At 44.2% G+C, this 18,365-nt stretch overlaps 2 protein-coding genes across 4 annotated transcripts in view; one reads left to right on the top strand and one right to left on the bottom strand.

Annotated features, from left to right (window-relative positions):
* PI4KA (phosphatidylinositol 4-kinase alpha) overlaps positions 1 to 18,365 on the bottom strand; it is a 59,706-nt gene that overhangs the window by 22,818 nt on the left and 18,523 nt on the right. For all 3 annotated transcript variants that reach the window (XM_083373218.1, XM_083373219.1, XM_083373220.1), the window contains exons 20-29: positions 7,188 to 7,296; positions 6,142 to 6,278; positions 4,645 to 4,778; positions 4,088 to 4,170; positions 3,759 to 3,829; positions 3,347 to 3,471; positions 2,122 to 2,203; positions 1,732 to 1,815; positions 706 to 795; positions 392 to 511 (exon numbers count right to left, since the gene is read on the bottom strand). In XM_083373218.1, the coding sequence (XP_083229344.1) occupies positions 392 to 511; positions 706 to 795; positions 1,732 to 1,815; positions 2,122 to 2,203; positions 3,347 to 3,471; positions 3,759 to 3,829; positions 4,088 to 4,170; positions 4,645 to 4,778; positions 6,142 to 6,278; positions 7,188 to 7,296 (1,035 nt within the window). The remainder of the gene's footprint in view (positions 1 to 391; positions 512 to 705; positions 796 to 1,731; positions 1,816 to 2,121; positions 2,204 to 3,346; positions 3,472 to 3,758; positions 3,830 to 4,087; positions 4,171 to 4,644; positions 4,779 to 6,141; positions 6,279 to 7,187; positions 7,297 to 18,365) is intronic.
* Positions 10,251 to 15,633, top strand: SERPIND1 (serpin family D member 1; the record flags this gene model as incomplete). The annotated part of the gene is made up of 5 exons (XM_083373382.1): positions 10,251 to 10,255; positions 11,123 to 12,015; positions 13,100 to 13,373; positions 13,973 to 14,117; positions 15,184 to 15,633. The coding sequence occupies 5 exons, from the start codon at positions 10,251 to 10,253 to the stop codon at positions 15,373 to 15,375; spliced, it is 1,509 nt and encodes a 502-aa protein (XP_083229508.1). The 3' UTR covers positions 15,376 to 15,633.

Here is an 18,365-nt window from a genome sequence, read left to right as displayed (position 1 = left end):
TTGCACTGATAAGGTTACCTAATTGGGTCATGAAATGTCTGCAAGAAAAGAACCAAGCTCAGAGAACACCAAAGACCCCACAGTCTTCCTCCTCCTCCTAGCACTGATAAGGTTACCTAGTTGGGTCATGAAACATCTGTAAAGAGACAACCAAACTCAGAAAGCACCAAGGACCGCACAGTTCCCCTCCTCCTCCTCCCCTCCCTTCTCATACTGATGATGTTCCCCAATTGGGTGGTGAAACCTGTCAGAGAAAACAACCAAGCTCAGAGACCACCAAGGACTGTGGACCTACAAACAGGGGCTTTCATTTTGGGGGCTGTACACAAGCCGCTCCTACAGGGTTTGGAGATGATAAGCCGGACAACCACCCCAAGTGAACAGAACTCACCCCCAGGGTTGTGTTTTGCCTGTTGTAGCCTGCAAAGTGGAGAATGCTCTCGGTTGCCATAGCCAACCCCGTGTGCTGTGACAAGCCTGATACCCAGTTCTGGTGCTTGTTCAAATATTCCTGGGAAGAAAAAAAGGAAGTCGAGAACCACAATTCAGAAAAAGCTGGTGCCGTGGAGACTGTGGGTCTGTGTGTGTGTGTGTGTGTGTGTGTGTGTTTGTGTTGCTCTGCTCTGCAGATTTCCCCTGGCCAGGCTCCCCAGCTTCCAAGATGCCTTGTGATCTGAAAGACAATGGAGGACGTGGAAGCTATACCTGCAGGTGAGATTTGGTGACGGAAGGTGCCCATTTCATGGCTTCTTGGAGGACCATGCCGCACCGGGCGGCGAAATCTTTAACGATGCTCTGGAAAGAGGAAAAATATGGCAAGCTCAGCTAGTAATGCAATGCATGTGCTTGACTGGAAAAAGTATAACAAAGCAACTAAGAGCAGAGAAGAGCAACTAAGGCGACCCAAGGCCTGGAGGCTAAAACATACAAAGAAGGGCTGCGGGACTTGGGTTTGGCCAGTCTAAAGAAAAGAAGAAATAGGGGAGACGTGATAGCAGTACTCCAGTATCTGAGGGGCTGCCACAAGGCAGAGGGGGGCAGGTTGTTCACCAGAGCACCAGAGGGCAGGTCGAGAAACAATGGTTGGAAGCTGATCAAAGAGAGAAGCAACCTGGAATTAAGGAGGAACTTCCTGACAGTGAGGACAATCAACCAGTGGAACAGCTTTGCCTCCAGAAATCGTGGGCGCTCCATCCCTGGAGGTTTTTAAGAAGAGACTGGACAGTCACTTGTCTGAGATGGTATAGGTTCTCCTGCTTGAGCAGGGGGCTGGACTAGAAGACCTCCAAGGTCCCTCCCAGCTTTATTCTATTCTAATCAAAGAGAGAAGCAACCTGGAATTAAGGAGAAACTTCCTGACAGTGAGGACAATCAACCAGTGGAACGGCTTGCCACCAGAAATTGTGGGCGCTCCATCCCTGGAGGTTTTTAAGAAGAGACCGTTAGGCTTTTCTGCCACTCAGTGGTCATGTGGGTTTCTTCAGCCCAGATATTATACGTGTAAAATAGTTTACCTCTGCACATAGAATGGAATATAGGACAAGGGGAAGAGAAAAGTATAGGGAACACCATTCTTCCCCTCAACATCCTGCCCCTGCGGTGTATAAAAGAAAGGGCATGGCACGGCCTATTCCGTTAATCTAACCAACCGTTATTTTAACAAAGCAAACCGTGGCTTAAGATAACAGGCAAATCCAGTCAAATATTGTACAATATTTGTATTCCTTTTACCTCTCTGGCTTCGTAGGTATCGGGGACAGTAATTCTATACGGGGCATCTGGAATGTCGTAATACGGCTGGTCCTTATGGATGTCCTAAAACAGAAAGGAAACAGAGACTTGAGAGCAACGTGATTCCGAAACGATTCCCAAAGAGAAAACCCAATTTCCTAATTGAGGAATTAGGGATGCTCGCATGAATCGGGGGGGGGGGGAGTGATTGTGCCATCGTTCAAAAAAAATAAAATAAAAATAAAAAAAATTCTTACGCTATTTAATTTTACGAGAGCGGCAGGCTGCCATTTCACTCCTGACAGCAAGAAAAGATACCTTTTCTTTTTTCTTTTTAAGCAACGCCAGCTGCGATTTTATTTGCCTGGCGACTGCTGGAGAAGCACTTACTGCGCTGAGAGACAGGGAGAGGGTCTGGAGGATGTCGAGCATGGTCTTCAGCACCGTTCCGCTCCAAAGCAAGTGAGGAAACCTTGGAAAGAATAAACCGAAAGTTACGAGTCTGCACAAAAATATCCGGAGCTGGGAGACAACGGTACCCAGCCATTCGTTAGCAGCTGATTGACTGATTTAAATCTCAGTCCAACATTAAAGGAATCAAGGAATTTCTTGATGGGGAACTAAAGGACTGGCTGCTTAATTTGTTGAATCTGTCTATCTATCCATCCATCCCTGTCTTGTCTATCTCCAACTGTATCTATCTATATCTATTATCTATCTCCCTCCCTCCACCCAATCTCTATCTATCTATCTATCTATCTATCTATCTATCTATCTATCTATCTATCTATCTATCTATCTATCTATCTATCATCTATCTATCTATCCATCCACCCACCCATCCCTATCTTGTCTATCTCCAGCTGTACCTATCTATATTATCTATCTCCCTCCCTCCACCCAATCTCTCTCTCTCTCTCTCTCTCTCTCTCTCTCTCTCTCTCTCTCTCCATCCATCCATCCACCCACCCATCCCTATCTTGTCTATCTCCAGCTGTACCTATCTATATTATCTATCTCCCTCCCTCCACCCAATCTCTCTCTCTCTCTCTCTCTCTCTCTCTATCTATCTATCTTCTATCTATCCATCCATCCACCCACCCATCCCTATCTTGTCTATCTCCAGCTGTACCTATCTATATCTATTATCTATCTCCCTCCCTCCACCCAATCTCTATCATCCATCTATCCATCTATCTATCTATCTATCTATCCATTCCTGTCTTGTCTATCTCCAACTGTATCTATCTATATTATCTCCCTCTCTCCACCCAATCTCTCTCTCTCTCTCATCTATCTCCCTCCTTCCACCCAAACATCATCCATCCATCCTCCCATCTATCTCTGTGTAATTTCTCTACATGCTGGCTGGGGAATTCTGGGAGTTGAAATCCACACATCTTAAGTTGCTAAGAGTTGGAAGGGACCTTGGAGGTCCCGTAGCCCAACCCCTTGCTCAAGCAGGAGATCCTATACCATATCAGATAAATGGTTGTGCAATCTCTTCTTGAAAAATCTCCAGTGTTGGGAGCACCCACAGCTTCTGAAGGCAAGCCGTTCCAGAGGTCGAAGGCATGAAACCTGCTCTGCACGCAACTCATTGCGATCTACTTACTTGTCTACAAGCCCCGATAAGTATTTATCTGCAACTCGTCTTATGCGCTTATGAATGTGGTTAAAGTTGACCAGCAGGAACTTAGCGTGTCTTTCCAGCTCTTCTTCATTTTCTTTCGTTTTAGGCTAAAGATCAAAAGAAGGACCATGAAAGTCCCTTATCAGGCTTTGGGGATGTTTTTTTTTGACCAATACAATGAAGCGATATATAAGTCAGAGTGCCATTGCTATTGCTATTGCTGTCTATTTAAAAACCTGCCACGTAGCAGCTCCAACATCTCTAAGCAGGGGTAGAGAAATTAATTTGGAATATCAGAGGTCTGTGAAACCCAGAACTAGGAGATGCTGGACACTGGATGGTTCATTTGAGCAAAATGACAACCAGAGTGTGCATTCTCGTTTGACAAACTTACTTTGTCCGCCATCATGCTAAGGAAAGCTTCAAACACCTTATCTGCGACGGATATCACACACTGCATCATACCTGAAAGAGAGGAAGCAGCAGCCTGTTTAAGAAAAATAAAAAAAATGAAATGAAATGACTCAGGCAGCTGAAAATTGTGCCGGGCAGGTAGCATCTCTCATAAGTTGTCAAAACCCATGTTTTTGCTTGCTTATTTACATCCAGGTAATTATGCAAAAATCACATCATGGGACTGCTTTGAACAATGTGCTTATTCTGCAAGAGTTTTACGCAGGCGCCCATCAGATGTAAGGATCATAGAATCTGAATAGCCTTTACCTGATTTGTCTTTCTGAATGGCTTTATCCTCAAAGTAATAAAACATCACTTGGAAACGATCTGGGTCTGTTGAACGTAGGACCCTAGCAGACCAACAATCGGGAATTAATTTCACCAAGATACAATTGAAAAAGAATTTTGTATAAATCTGTCTGTCTGTGTGTCTATCATCTGTCTGTCTATCTATCAATCATCTATCTTTCTAACATCTATCTATCATCTATCTATCAATCTTCTATCTTTCTAACATCTATCCATCAATCCATCTATTATCATCAATCTTTCTAACATCTATCTATCATCTATCAATCATCTATCTTTCTAACATCTATCCATCAATACATCATCTATCAATCATCTATCTTTCTAACATCTATTTAGCATCTATCTGTCTTTCCATCTTTCCATCTATCCATCCATCTTTCCATCTATCTATCTATCTATCTATCTATCTATCTATCTATCTATCTATCTATCTATCTATCTATCTATCTGTCTGTCTTTCCATCTATCTATCGAGCACCTCTGCAACTCTGGAGGAGGATTTCAAGAAATACCTCATGCATTCCAGACGATATACCGAAAGCAGGTAGGTAGACATGGCGAAGTCCAATTTATTGATCAGGGCTGACACTTCAGGAGGTGGATCCAGGAGATTTATGATGGTGCTCCTCAATTCATTCAGTTCAGCCTAGCGGAAATTAAAACAAAAACAATAACCAAACAACAAGCAAGCAACTTGTTTGGGCAGCTGTTTCCGGCAGGTGTTCATCTATTAGCCCCTTAAAGCTGTCCGTGTTCTTGGCAAGCACAAGACTCTCTACATGCACCCACAAGAGCCACCCTGAGGTAAGATAAATTTTTATAAATGAATAAATAAAAATGAGTAAGTAAACTCCACAGAGCACAGTAAGGCTTTGCTGAGAACCGCTGCAGGAAGGCATCGCTTCTCTCTTTCAAACCACGAGAATTCAACGAGGGGAACATGAAAGCATTTGGGCCACACGAGGACGCTGCTCAAATATTTGGAAAGTGGATCCCAGGCAGAAGACAAACACGGGCGTTGGAAGGCTCAGAAGAGGCAAGGAGCAAGACTGCTGATGCTGGATAATCACACTTGACACATGTCAGGATAAAGGCTGTTAATCAAAATGAAGAATCTCCCTGGAATGCTTAACTTATAAGCACCAGCCCTGGAGCTCTAAGTATAATTATTTTCTTTCTTTCTTTCTCTTTTCTTTCTTGCTGCTCTCTTTCTTTTTCTTCCATTTTTTTTCTTTCTTTCTTTCCTTTCTTTCTTCCGTTTTGCTTTTTCATTTTCCTTCCTTCCTTTTGTTTTTTTTCCTTCCTTCCTTCCTATCCCATCCTATCCCATCCCATCCATCTATTGGAATTGCCCACAATATCTACGTTAACTTAACTTATAAGCACCAGCCCTGGAGCTCTAAGTATAATTATTTTCTTTCTTTCTCTTTTCTTTCTTGCTCTCTTTCTCTTTCTTCCCTGTTTTTTTTCCTTTCTCTTTCTTCCCTGTTTTGCTTTTTCATTTTCTATTTTCCTTCCTTTGTTGTTTTTCCTTCCTTCCTTCCTTCCTTCCTTCCTTCCTTCCTTCCTTCCTTCCTTCCTTCCTATCCCATCCCATCCCATCCCATCCATCTATTGGAATTGCCCACCATATCTACGTTAACTTAACTTATAAGCACCAGCCCTGGAGCTCTAAGTATAATTATTTTCTTTCTTGCTCTCTTTCTCTTTCTTCCCTGTTTCTTTCCTTTCTTTCTCTTTCTTCCCTGTTTTGCTTTTTCATTTTCTATTTTCCTTCATTTTTTTCTCCTTCCTTCCTTCCTTCCTTCCTTCCTTCCTTCCTTCCTTCCTTCCTTCCCCATCCCATCCCATCCCATCCCATCCCATCCCATCCCATCCCATCCCATCCCATCCCATCCCTCTATTGGAATTGCCCACCATATCTACGTTTTTAATCAGCATTTGTTCACATGTGCTGCACATCATCGGTTGAGCAAGCAAGGGAAGATGCTGGAGGAAAAGGGACGTACGGAAGTGACGGTGTCGTTTTTCATGGCCGAGTTATACTGAAGGACAGAGCGGAGAGGCTCTTTGGTGGGGAAAGTCAAGAGAGGCGACTTGGTGGCAATCTCACAAACCCCCTCGTACCACTCTTCGGGCCAAAGACCTGGAGTGACATTTGGAGAAAAGAATGAAAAGCCAAAGTAGGGTAAATATTATTTCTGGACTAGTTCGGTAATAACTTAATTTAATTTAATAATTTAATTTAATTTAATTTAATAATTTAATTTAATTTAATTTAATTTAATTTAATAATTTAATTTGTATACCGCCCTTCTCCCGAAGGACTCAGGGCGGTGAACAGGGCAATACATAATAAAAAACAGAATACAAAAATTAAAAAGTAATTACACCATTATGCCCGTAAAATTAATACATATTAAAATTAAAACTATTTATAAAAACCCAACCCCATCCCATCAGACCAGGCCAGCTTGTTCGAAAAAGAAGGTTTTGAGATCGCGGATCTCCAGGTCATCTGGAGCATTATTTTTTTTTTATTATCAACACTGAAGCCTAGTCAAACTTGGGTCAGGCTATGAACAAGCCCCCATCAAACTGTGATGTTCTGGCCTAGGCTTCTTTCGAAACCACAGTGTAAACAAAGCACTGATTTCCAATGTTGTTGTTTTTTTAAAACAAAGCAAAACAAAGCAAAACAAAAAACCAGCCCTCCAATGAACTTGGAGCAGATGATTTGCAACATCATTCTCAAGGCTGGAAAAACAGCACAAGTCTCAAGCTGTTTCAGATTCAAGAAGAAAAATGCTCCTTTTTTTTTGGGTTCCTTCGGACTTAGGTCTTACTTTCCAACATCAGTTACTGAATTACGATATTTGCAATAATATACAATTACAATCAAGCCGACATGTTGGCTGAGTTGTCCTGTAAAGTTCTTCAGAAGCGGCGAAGCTCTTTTAAACATGACCCAGGGCAGTTAGTCCATCACATATCTTCTACTCCAATCCTAATCCTCCTTTCTTTGTGAGAGTTCAGATGAAAACTTGAGGTTTACCTGACCCTTCCACGGCAAACCCCATCAGCACCGAATACAGCCAGAAGTCGCGGAAGAGTTTTTGCAATCGTGGTTTGGCTTCCTTGATCGGTGGCAAGCGTCTGGTGAGCTAGCAACGAAAGAACATATTTCAAATGTTTACAGAAGGGGACAAACCAGACTTTGCTAGCTACCAATAAAAAAATGGAATGATAAAATTGATTTGATTGATCAATTCATCCTACCCATCTTGGCTTCTAACAGCTTAAGAGAGTAAAATCACCTTCAGATATGACAGCCTAACAATCGCTGTGGTCTAGCTAATAACACATCTTTCATGACAAATGATATAAACTCTCGTCTTAGGCTCAGCTGTTTCAAAAAAAAAAAAAGAATCGCCAAGGCCATGGAGAACTGTCACAACACACACACACACACCACGGTACCCAAACATGTATTCATTTATTAGAAATATTTACTGCAGAACTTGTCGGTGCTCTATCACTGGAGGTTTTTAAGAAGAGACTGGACAGCCATTTGTCTGGAATGTGATAGGGCTTCCTGCCTGAGCAGGGGGTTGGACTAGAAGACTTCCAAGGTCCCTTATTCTGTTACTGCTGGAAGCAGGATTGACTTCCAGCTGTTTACATTGAAGGGAATCAAAAAATAGTACAATAAAACACTGTTATAATAAAAAATTTATTATTAGTGCAGGTTCGCGTCCCACCAGGCTCAAGGCTGACTCAGCCTTCCATCCTTCCGAGGTAGGTAAAATGAGGACCCAGATTGTTGGGGGCAATTACATGGCTTGGGTCCGGGATATCTGAGGGAACACCTGCTGCCGGCATCAAGTTCCCTTCGTCCAGTGCGCTCCCACAGGGAGGGTCTTCTCAGGGTGCCACCGGTAAGAGATTGCCGGCGGGTAACACCCAGGGATAGGGCCTTCTCAGTGGGGGCGCCTGCCCTTTGGAACCAGCTGCCAGTGGAGCTGAGGACTGCCCCCGACCTCCGTTTATTCCGCCGGGGCCTGAAGACCTGGCTCTTTGAGCTCTCTGGCCCAGGCTGAGGATTAATTTATTTTAATTGGGGTTTTATTTACACAGGGATAAATTTAATCTTTTTTAAACTTGGTTTTTAACTTTTGTATTTTTGGTTTTTAATTACCCTGTAAACCGCCCTGAGTCCTTCGGGAAAGGGCGGTATATAAATGTAATAAAATAAATAAATAAATAAATAAATTAAGCTGACTTTGTAATAATGCCGCTTGGGGTGTGTGTGTGAAAGCCCTAATAAGCAGGCATATACATAGAATGAAGGCTACTGCTAAGCTTGTAAGCCGCCCTGAGTCTTCGGAGAAGGGCGGGATATAAATGGAATTAAAAAAAAAAAACAAGATACCAATCTTAACTGCTGATTAATCTGTAAAGATGCAGAGGCAGCCCTCGACTTAACAGCAGTTTGTTTAGTGAATGTTCAAAGTTACAACAGCCAGATTCCCTTAACACCCGGATGGCTAACTTACCAACTGCAGCGATTCACTTAACAAGAAGGGTGTATAATGGGGCAAAACTCACTTAACCGCTATCTCACTTAAGCAACCCAAAAGAAAAAAACTGGGGCCCAATTGCGGTCGTAAGCCGAGGACTACCGTTGTTTTGAATACACGATATGTAAGACAAAAATCTTTCTTTGCTTCTATCTGTAAAAGGACGATGTCTTTAAAAAAAAAAGAATAATAATATAAGCAGAAACAAGAGTAGGAAATCAGCAGAAACAGCACCCCGTCAGGGATTTTAGCTGACAGGGTGAGTGATTGATTTACAGCCTGTTTACTTTAGCAAGCACCAAAGTTCACCCTTGAAACATTTCCCCCGTCTTTCTTGCAGAGGCATTTGTGAGTCTTCCCGTTCGTCAGCAGGAGAGGTAAGGAATATTTCTTATATGGGGAGGTGGGGGGGGAGGTGGATTAAGAAAAGGAAAATAAACGCAAGTATTTTTTTTAGGCGGAAACCGAGGCAGAGAATTCAATGGCTGAAGCTCAAGGCAAAGCCGTTGATTGTTAAATCTGATGATGTTGTTGCCGCGAATATTCGGGCGATAGTGGAATTCCACCTCTTGATTTTCACTTCTTATTTTCTGGCTGCGCAGCTGCTCAGCATAACTTAGCAGGTTTCTCCAACGGAAGCCAGGCTGCGGCAGAAAACGGGGTGAAGGAAAGACATCTAAAAAGGCAGAGTAGGGGGGGCAAATTGGTTTTCACAGCAGAGAGTAAGAAGAGATGGTTATATTTCAACGCCCTACCGACATTGATTCCTGCGGCACTTGTTTTTGTACAGAATTAATTCCACTTTTCCTTTTGCTCGGATTTTTTTTTCCACTTTGGAAAGAAATAACCCCAAACTTTTAAGGAAAGAAAGCAGTCTCTTTAACCTGTTAGTTCTCTAGACTCCCATCACCTTCGCTTCCCATCCTCGCAGCGGGTTAAAGAATTGTAATTTAATGCAACTTTTTAAAAAAATGCAAGAGTCTATTCAGATAAAGGGAGCTGCTGTCTTTCGCAGCCTAGTTTGTTTAGATTTAAGCCCTTTAAAAAAAAAACTTATTCGGGAATTCAAAATATCGATTCGGGCAAGATCCACGTTACTTTTTGATTGAAAGCTCGGGTATCTTCTTATAAGATAGCCCAAATTTTGAACTTTTGAAAGACGTCAGTAGCAGCATACAAGAATTGCAGGGATAAATGCAGGGATAAATTCTCTCCCCAAATAACAGCAATGTAGCTGCTTAGCTTAGAAGAGGCAGGGTTCTATTTTAATTTTATTTCTTTAATAGACTTATATGCTGCCCATCTCACCTCTACCTACCAATTACAATACAGAGGAAATAATCATCGCCACAATAAAAATAAACGCACCTACCCAACTGCAAAGAGAAATCAGCTGATTTGTACTTTTACTGGTGCTTGGTTTCACCTAGTCCTTGCACTGCAGCCTTATTGCTTTCTCACACGGACAACCAACCACCACCTAAGATGGTGGACATGACCCTGATAGAAGAGAATATTTATGTACTTGGAGTTGAACTATGAGGTCCTTGATGGTCTCTGAGTTTGGTTGTTTTCTTGCAGACCCAAAGGCGCCATTTTTCAAAAGGCAAACTGGGCTTTCTTTGTCTTTGAAGACATTTCACTTCTCATCCAAGAAGTTTCTTCACTTCTGAAGAACTGAAGTTTCCTGGATGAGAAGCAAAATGTCTTCAAGGAAAAACAAAGAAAGTCTAGTTGACTCTTGGGGGGGGTGGGGGGTGAAGAAGCACCTTTGGGACAGCCATGACCTGGATGATTGAAAATCTCCATAGATATATTTTTTTACTTGCAAACGTTTCATTACCCAACTAGGTAACATAATCGGTGCATGATGTTACTGACGATGTTACCTAGTTGGGTAATGAAATGTCTTCAAGAAAGCAAGCTCAGAGAACACGAAGGACTCCACAGGGCGCGACGCTTCCTCCCCTGCCTTTTATCTTCCTAATAATCCCATGAGACATATTTGGAAGAAAAAAAAATCACTAGTGTGAGGTTACATATCATCACATGGAGACTGGCACCAGGTCCTCTGTCCATGTCCAATCTGACTAGTTACATACATTCAAATACATTCCAGCTGATGAGTTCTGTGGTAGGAATCCAGTATCCTATGAACATTGCATAACGCAAACCATTCCTTACTCCAATGTGTGACCCAGAACCCTGTTCCATTCACCTTTTCTTTAACTCAATGTACACCATTGCAATTACTTGATTAAAACATCTCAACCGTATCTAGCTGACTTCACTTCCTGGCACCCAAACTGTCACTTTCACATACTAGAGAATCCGATTCAGACCATGTAAACCTCTGTAAATCCTCTTGTCTAGCTCAGAAGCATCTCCTTTGAAGGACTCCCGTTTCCAGCTCAAATACGATGAAGTTCTTTTGGCGCTCGGTGGTCTTCTCCCTCGCCATCTCCTTGGCATGGTGTGGCATCAAGGACCTTCACGAGCACTTCGAACAGCTGGGCGGCGAGGCCCAATCCCTCCACTCTCGTAGCCTTCTCAGGAACGCCACCCTTCAGGTGACCGACCTCTCCCCCGAATTCCATCAAGAAAACACGGTGACCAACGACTTGAGTGTGGAAGAAGAGGATGAGGAGGACTACCTGGACTTTGATAAACTCTTAAGCGAGGGTGACGACGACTATATTGATATAATTGACAGCATTCCGGATGCCATTTCTCACGTCGAGCAAGGCAACGTGCTGGCGCTCTTCCGTGGGAAGACCAGAATCCAACGTCTCAACATCCTCAATGCCTATTTTGGCTTCAACCTTTACCGAAGCCTTCGGGACCACGTCAATTCTTCCGACAATATTTTCTTGGCTCCGGTTGGCATCTCCGCCGCCATGGCGATGGTTTCCTTGGGACTGAGAGGTCAAACCCTGGAGGAAGTCTGGGACGTGCTAGGCTTTGAAGACTTTGTGAATTCCAGTTCCACCTACGACTACCTGACTATTCACAACCTCTTCCTCAAACTCACTCACCGGCTCTTCCGGAGAAATTTTGGCTACACCCTCAGGTCAGTCAACGACCTGTACATCCAAAGGCAATTCTCCATCCTGAACGAGTTCAAGGACAACATGAAAAAGTACTATTTTGCCGAGGCTCAGCTGGCTGACTTTTCTGACCCGGCCTTCCTCACTCAAGCAAATGAGCGGATTGTAAAGCTCACCAAAGGTTTAATTAAAGACGCTCTCGTCAACGTACACCCTGACACGCTCATGATGATTCTCAATTGTTTGTACTTCAAAGGTAAAGCAAGAGATATCAGCAAAGGCTGGGTTTTTTTTATACATATAGAACATAGAATAATAATAGGAGTGGAAGGGACCCTGGAAGTCATCTATTTCGACCCCCCTACCCGTGGCAGGAGAACCTATAGCATTCCAGACTTTCTTTGGGCTGGATGAGATGGGCACACGTGATCACAGAAAGAATAACATAGAATTTCCCTTACTGTATCTCTTAAGAGCCCCAAATTGGGGTTGCTAAATGAAAAATTTGCTAAATGAATTTTGCCCCATTTTACGACCTTTTGGGCCACCTTTTGTTAGGTGGAATCCCTGCAGACGTTACGTTACTAACACGGTTAAGTGAATGTGGCTTCCCCCCATTGGCTTTGCTTGTCAGGAAGGTCGCAAAAAAAAAAAAAGGGAGAAATCACGTGACCCCGGGACACTGAGACCGTCCTAAAAATGTGGGTCGGTGGTCAGGAGTCCGAATTTTGATCATGTGACCATGGGGATAGTGCAAAAGGGTGAAAAATGGTCCTAGGTCACTTTTTTTTCAGCGCCGTTGTAACTTTGCATGGTCACTAAATGGGCTGTTGTAAGTCGAGGACCACCTGTACAGTGGATGTTTCTGTGATCGCTAACCTCCCTTAAAAATTAGGTAGTCCTCAACTTGTAGCAGTTTGTTTAGCGGCTGTTCGAAGTTACAGTGGCACTAAAAAAGTGACTTACGATCGTTTTTCACACTCCAGTCTGTTGCAGCAACCCCCCGTGGTCACGTGATCAAAATTCAGAGGACGGTTGCCGTGCTCCCGGGGTCACGCGATCCCCCTTTTGCGACCTTTTGACAATGGGGAAGCCAGATTCATTTTACAACCGGCTTACTCCCCTAACAACTGCAGGGATTCTCTTAACCGTTATGGCATGAAAGGTCATAAGATGGGGCCAAATTCACGCAACAAGGCTTTTCGCTTAGCAACAGAAAAGTTGGGCAAAAAATTGCGGTCGTTAAGTCGAGGGCTGCTGGTAGAAGGAAGCGATGCAGCTAAACACAATCAGCCCCGGGAAAAGAATGACGGCCTGGCGTTTTCATGTGTGTTCCCTAGGAACCTGGGAAAACAAGTTTCCGGTGGAGATGACCCACAAACAGAACTTCCGGCTGAACGAGAAAGAGACGGTCAAGGTTCCTATGATGAAGACCAAAGCCAGCTTCCTGGCCACCGAAGACAACGAGCTGGACTGCAGGGTGTTGCGACTGCCCTACGTGGGTAACATCAGCATGTTGATTGTGCTTCCCTATAAGCTGGCCGGCCTGAAGGCTCTGGAGAACCAGTTGAGTCCCCAGGTGGTGGAGAGATGGCAGAAGAGCATGACCAACAGGTATCCTATCACCACGGAGATCCTCCGCCCACTAAGTATCTCACACTCTCCCGATTCCTATCTAAAATGATTACGGTCTAGGGGTTAAGGTAGCAGCCTAGAAAGCACGAGACTGGGAATTCTAGTTCCGTCTTAGGCATGAAACTGGATGACTTTGGGCCAATCATCAGGAGAGTGGAGCTTTACTCCCGCCTTAGGCATGAAACCCAGCTGGGTGACTTTGGGCCAATCACCAGGAGATGGTGAGTTCTAGTCCCAGCTTAAGCATGAAAGACAGCTGGGTACTTTTGGGCCAAGCAGCAGGAGACGGTGAATTCTAGTCTCGCCTTAGGCATGACAGCTAACTAGGGGACTTTGCGGCCAATCACCAGGAGACTGTGAGTTCTAGTCCCACCTTAGGCACGAAAGTCAATTGAGTCCCTTTTTCCAGTGTAACTTCTGGCTGTAGTTGGCCATTAAGTGGAGCGACGGTGGGCTGTATGCTAGCAATGGATCGGGGGGGGGGGGGAGGGGAGCCAAACAAATGATCCTTAAAAGACTTAGTAAGCGCTGCAGATGACTCGCATCCGTTCACGTTCCACTCCTAATTCTCTCGCTAGAACCCGGGAAGTCGTGATGCCCAGATTTAAGCTGGAGAAGAACTACAACTTGATTGAAAATCTGAAAGCGATGGGGATCGAGGAGCTGTTCACCCAGCGCGGCAACTACTCGGGCATCTCGGAGGAAAGGATCACCATCAATAAGGTAATTCAGCCTTGGCACAAATTAAAACTCCAGAATGTTTTTTTTTAAAAAAACTTTGCGCGGGAGACGGAGGAGAATTATTCTGTTTGGGCTGGTTTAGGTTTAGGGGCCATGGTCAGAAGAAGGCTAATGGAAACATTACCTAATTTGGGGATTGATAGGTCAGGAAAAACGGAGCAGATCGGAGAGCGAAAGGTGGACACAGAGAAAAGGGAGATGATGTCAGAGAGAGAAAAGACAGGCAGAAAGAAGCAGGGACTAGAACTCACAGTCTCCTGGTGATTGGGCCAAAGTCGCCCTATTGACTTTCATCCCTAAGGCAGGACTAGAATTCAGTCTCCTGGTGATTGGCCCAAAGTCACCCAGCCGACTTTCATGTGTAAGGCGGGACTAGAACTCCCCGTCTCCTGGTGATTGGCCCAAAGTCACCCAGTCGGCTTTCATGTGTAAGGCGGGACTAGAACTCCCCGTCTCCTGGTAATTGGCCCAAAGTCACCCAGTCGGCTTTCATGTGTAAGGCGGGACTAGAACTCCCCGTCTCCTGGTGATTGGCCCAAAGTTGCCCAGTCGACTTTGGTACCTAAGGCAGGATGAGAACTCACGAGTCTGCTTAACGCTTGCTGGGGTTTCATGCCTACGACTGAGCCTCAGTGGAGCAGTGGGCTAATGCCTCCTTAAGTAACACCAGCTGCCTGCAATTAGTGCAGGTTCGAATCCCACCAGGCTCAAGGTTGACTCAGCCTCCCATCCTTCCGAGGTAGGTAAAATGAGGACCCAGATTGTTGGGGGCAATAAGCTGACTTTGTAATAATGCTGCTTGGGCCCCCCCCCGAAAGCCCTAATAATAAGCAGGCATATACATAGAATGAAGGCTATTGCTAAGCACATTGGTTTGTGCTTAAATTGTAAGCCGTCCTGAGTCTTCGGAGAAGGGCGGGATATAAATGGGATTTAAAAAAAAACAACCTAGAACTCCCAGTCTCCTGGTTTCCAGCTCAGCAACCTTTCCCCATCTTATCAAGCTTCTTTTGCGCTCCTTCTGAACTTTAACCTTCCATTTCGACAGTTTAATCATCAGGGGATCATTACGGTGAACGAAGAAGGGACCGAGGCTGCTTCCGTGACTAGTGTGGGTTTCATGCCCCTCTCAGCTCAGATCCGCTTCGCCATTGATCACCCGTTCCTCTTTCTGATCTACGAGCATCGGACCAGCTGCCTGCTCTTCATGGGGAGAGTTTCTGACCCCAGCAAGCATTAAGCAGTACAACCACATTCAGGGGACGACTGCATGCAGACAACTCGGATTTAACTTGCGCTATTGCTGGGTTTTATAGGCAGAGGCAGGCGAGCCACAAGTGCTAGTACAGCTTTCCCCTCCCCTCCCCGTCCCCGCCAGCTGCTACAGGTAGTCCTCGACTTACGAGCACAAGGGAGGCCAACATTTCTGTGGCTAAATGAGAAATTTCTTAAGCGAGCCTTGCCCCGTTTTACGACTCTTCTTGCCGCGTTGGTTAACTGAATCACTGCATTTGTTACATTAGTCACACGGTGGCTCAGTCAATTTGGCTTCCATATTGAGTTAGCTTGACAGAAGGTTGCAAGAGGGGATCACGTGACCCCCGGGGACGCCGCAGCCGTCCTAAGTATGAATCAGTTGCCAAGCCTCTGAATTTTGATCACGTGACCAGGGGGATGCTGCGGCAGCCTAAGTGGGGAAAACGGTCATAAGCCGCTTTTTTCGGGGCTGTTGTAACTTTGAACAGTCACTAAACGAATTGTTGTAAGTCGAGGATTACCTTTATCTTCCAAATGTGAGAAGGAAGGAAGGAAGGAAGGAAGGAAGATGGGAATGAGAAGAAGGAAGGAGGAAAGGAAGGAAGGAGATGGGAATGAGAAGGGAGAAGGAAGGAAGGAAGGAAGGAAGGAAGGAAGGAAGGAAGGAAGGAAGGAAGGAAGGAAGATGGGAATGAGAAGGGAGAAAGAAGGAGGGAAGGAAGGAAGGATAAAGAAAAAGAACAGAGGGAAGATGGGAGGAAGGAACAAAGGATGGATGGAAGGAAGGAAGGAAGGATCAAGAAAAAGAACAGGGAAGAAGGAAGGAAGGAAGGAAGGAAGGAAGGAAGGAAGGAAGGAAGGAAGGAAGGTAGGTAGGTTTAAGTTTCAAAAGCTGGCTTCTGAGTCTTTTTAGGATCACTTGTGATAAAACTCGCTCTATCTCAATGAACATCATTGTGATTATAACGTTCATTTATATTTAATAAAAAATGTGAAACATTTGTTATTAGGCACGACCAAGGACTTGATTTTTTTTTTAAAAATTCGGGCTTGTGTCAATATTGGGAATTGTCCTGTAATGTTATTTCCCCCAATCCTCAAATCCCTCCCTTTTTTATCAATGCTTACAAGTGATCCATGGCTGTCAAGATGGTCCTTGGCAGTTCAACGGTCTGCGAAGATATTCTTGTATATCAAATTGTCCTTTTAACCAGCCATTAAGCCTTACCACCAAGTTTTAAAAAGAGGAAGGGAAGAAAAAGAAAGAGGCAATCGCAACCGAGAACTCACAAGCACCATCAATTTTGCAAGGAGGGCAAACATTTGCTTTATAGACCCTCTTAATGTAACCATTAACCACTGTCAACACTCAGGACTGTATTTACCGAGTGACAAGCAGTTGGGAGAAAGAAAAAGTCAGATTAGACCTTGTCTGATCAAACACCCAAGTGACTTTGAAATACAGTTAGTGACGACCACAGTGGAGCTCAAAATTTATGTTGGTAAGCGAGACATTGGTTAAGTGAGTTTTGACCCAATTTTAAGATTTTTCTTGCCACGTTTGCGAAGTGAATCATCGCAGATGTGAAATTAGGAACATGGCTATTAAGTGAAACGGGCTTCCCCCATTGACTTTGCTTGTCAGAAGGTCGCAAAAGGGGATCACGTGACACTGGGACACTGCAGCCGTTGTAAGTGCGAGTCAGCTGTCAAGCAGCCAATGTGAAGCCCGTGACCCACAGGGATGTGAAGAAAAAAAAACGTTCGTAAGTCCCTTTTTTCCCCCCCCAGTGACGTTGTAACTTTGAACTAAATGAACTGTCGTTAAGCTGAGGACAATCTGGAATGTGGCTTGAAGCCCTGGGGGTAAAATCGCAGTCCTCAAACGGGACAAGCTCTCATGGGGCACGGGAAAAAGCCTTTAATTTCTGGAAGCTAAATGCAACTAACCCAAGAACAACAACAACAAAAAAAAGATTTCATTTTTAAAGTGGAAGCAACCAACAAGAGAGAGAGAGAGAGAGAGAGAGAGAGAGAGAGAGAGAGAGAGAGAGAGAGAGAGAGAGAGAGAGAAAGAGAGAGAGAGAGAGAGAGAGAGAGAGAGAGAGAGAGAGAGAGAGAGAGAGAGAGAGAGAGAGATGAAGCCTCCTGTTGAAAGGCTGCATCACAGTCGTAAGTCGAGGACTATCCACAGTGCTTCACATTAGAAGGACATCAGGAGAATCTCTGAAACTGCCCACTTCTTTGGACAGGGGGGGGGAGAGGGGGGAGAAGGGCAGGTTCATAAAAAAGAACAGCAATGAAAGATAAAGCTATTTTTGCCTCGTGCAAGCACGAATTTTTGCCCTTCAGGAAGAGGCTGCAGAAAATGTTACGTTGAGGACCCGAGACTTAAAAACGAAAAGTATGTTTGCACGTCAGGGTCTCGGAATGCTCCTTCTGATAAACCCGCAAGCAGTTAACGTACGTATAAAATGGAAAAGTTTGTTTAATAAAGCAATGTCCATCTTTTTTTTTTCATATCGCCCACCAAGGTGCTGAAAATGCAGGACCTTGTGTTCCAATGGCCTCATTGAAGAGCTTTCAATATATATATTTTTCCCCCAGCTACTGCGGAAAACAAGGGATTTTCTTAATACAGGCCATGCTGAGCTGCTGTAGTTAGCATTTACTGCAGCCTTCTCCGACCTGGGCCTCAACCAGCAAGTGGTAAGAAGTGGCTGACAAGAATAATCTGAAATTTTGAGCCGACGTCCCAAGGGTGCTGTTCAAAGCTTTGTGGGTTTTTTTTCTCTTGAAAATGTTTCTCTTCTCATCCAAGAAGCTTCTTCAGGTCTTCAGAATTGAAGAAGCTTCTTGGATGAGAAGAGAAATATTCTATTCTATTCTATTTTCCATTCCATTCCTTTCTGTCTTCTGTAATCATTCTATTCTATTCTATTCTATTCTATTCTATTCTATTCTATTCTATTC

The sequence above is a fragment of the Vipera ursinii genome, assembly GCF_947247035.1.
Source record: "Vipera ursinii genome assembly, chromosome: 14".
Lineage (NCBI taxonomy): Eukaryota > Metazoa > Chordata > Lepidosauria > Squamata > Viperidae > Vipera > Vipera ursinii.
Note: the sequence above shows the minus strand (reverse complement) of the source record. Positions and strands in the feature narration are given on the sequence as shown.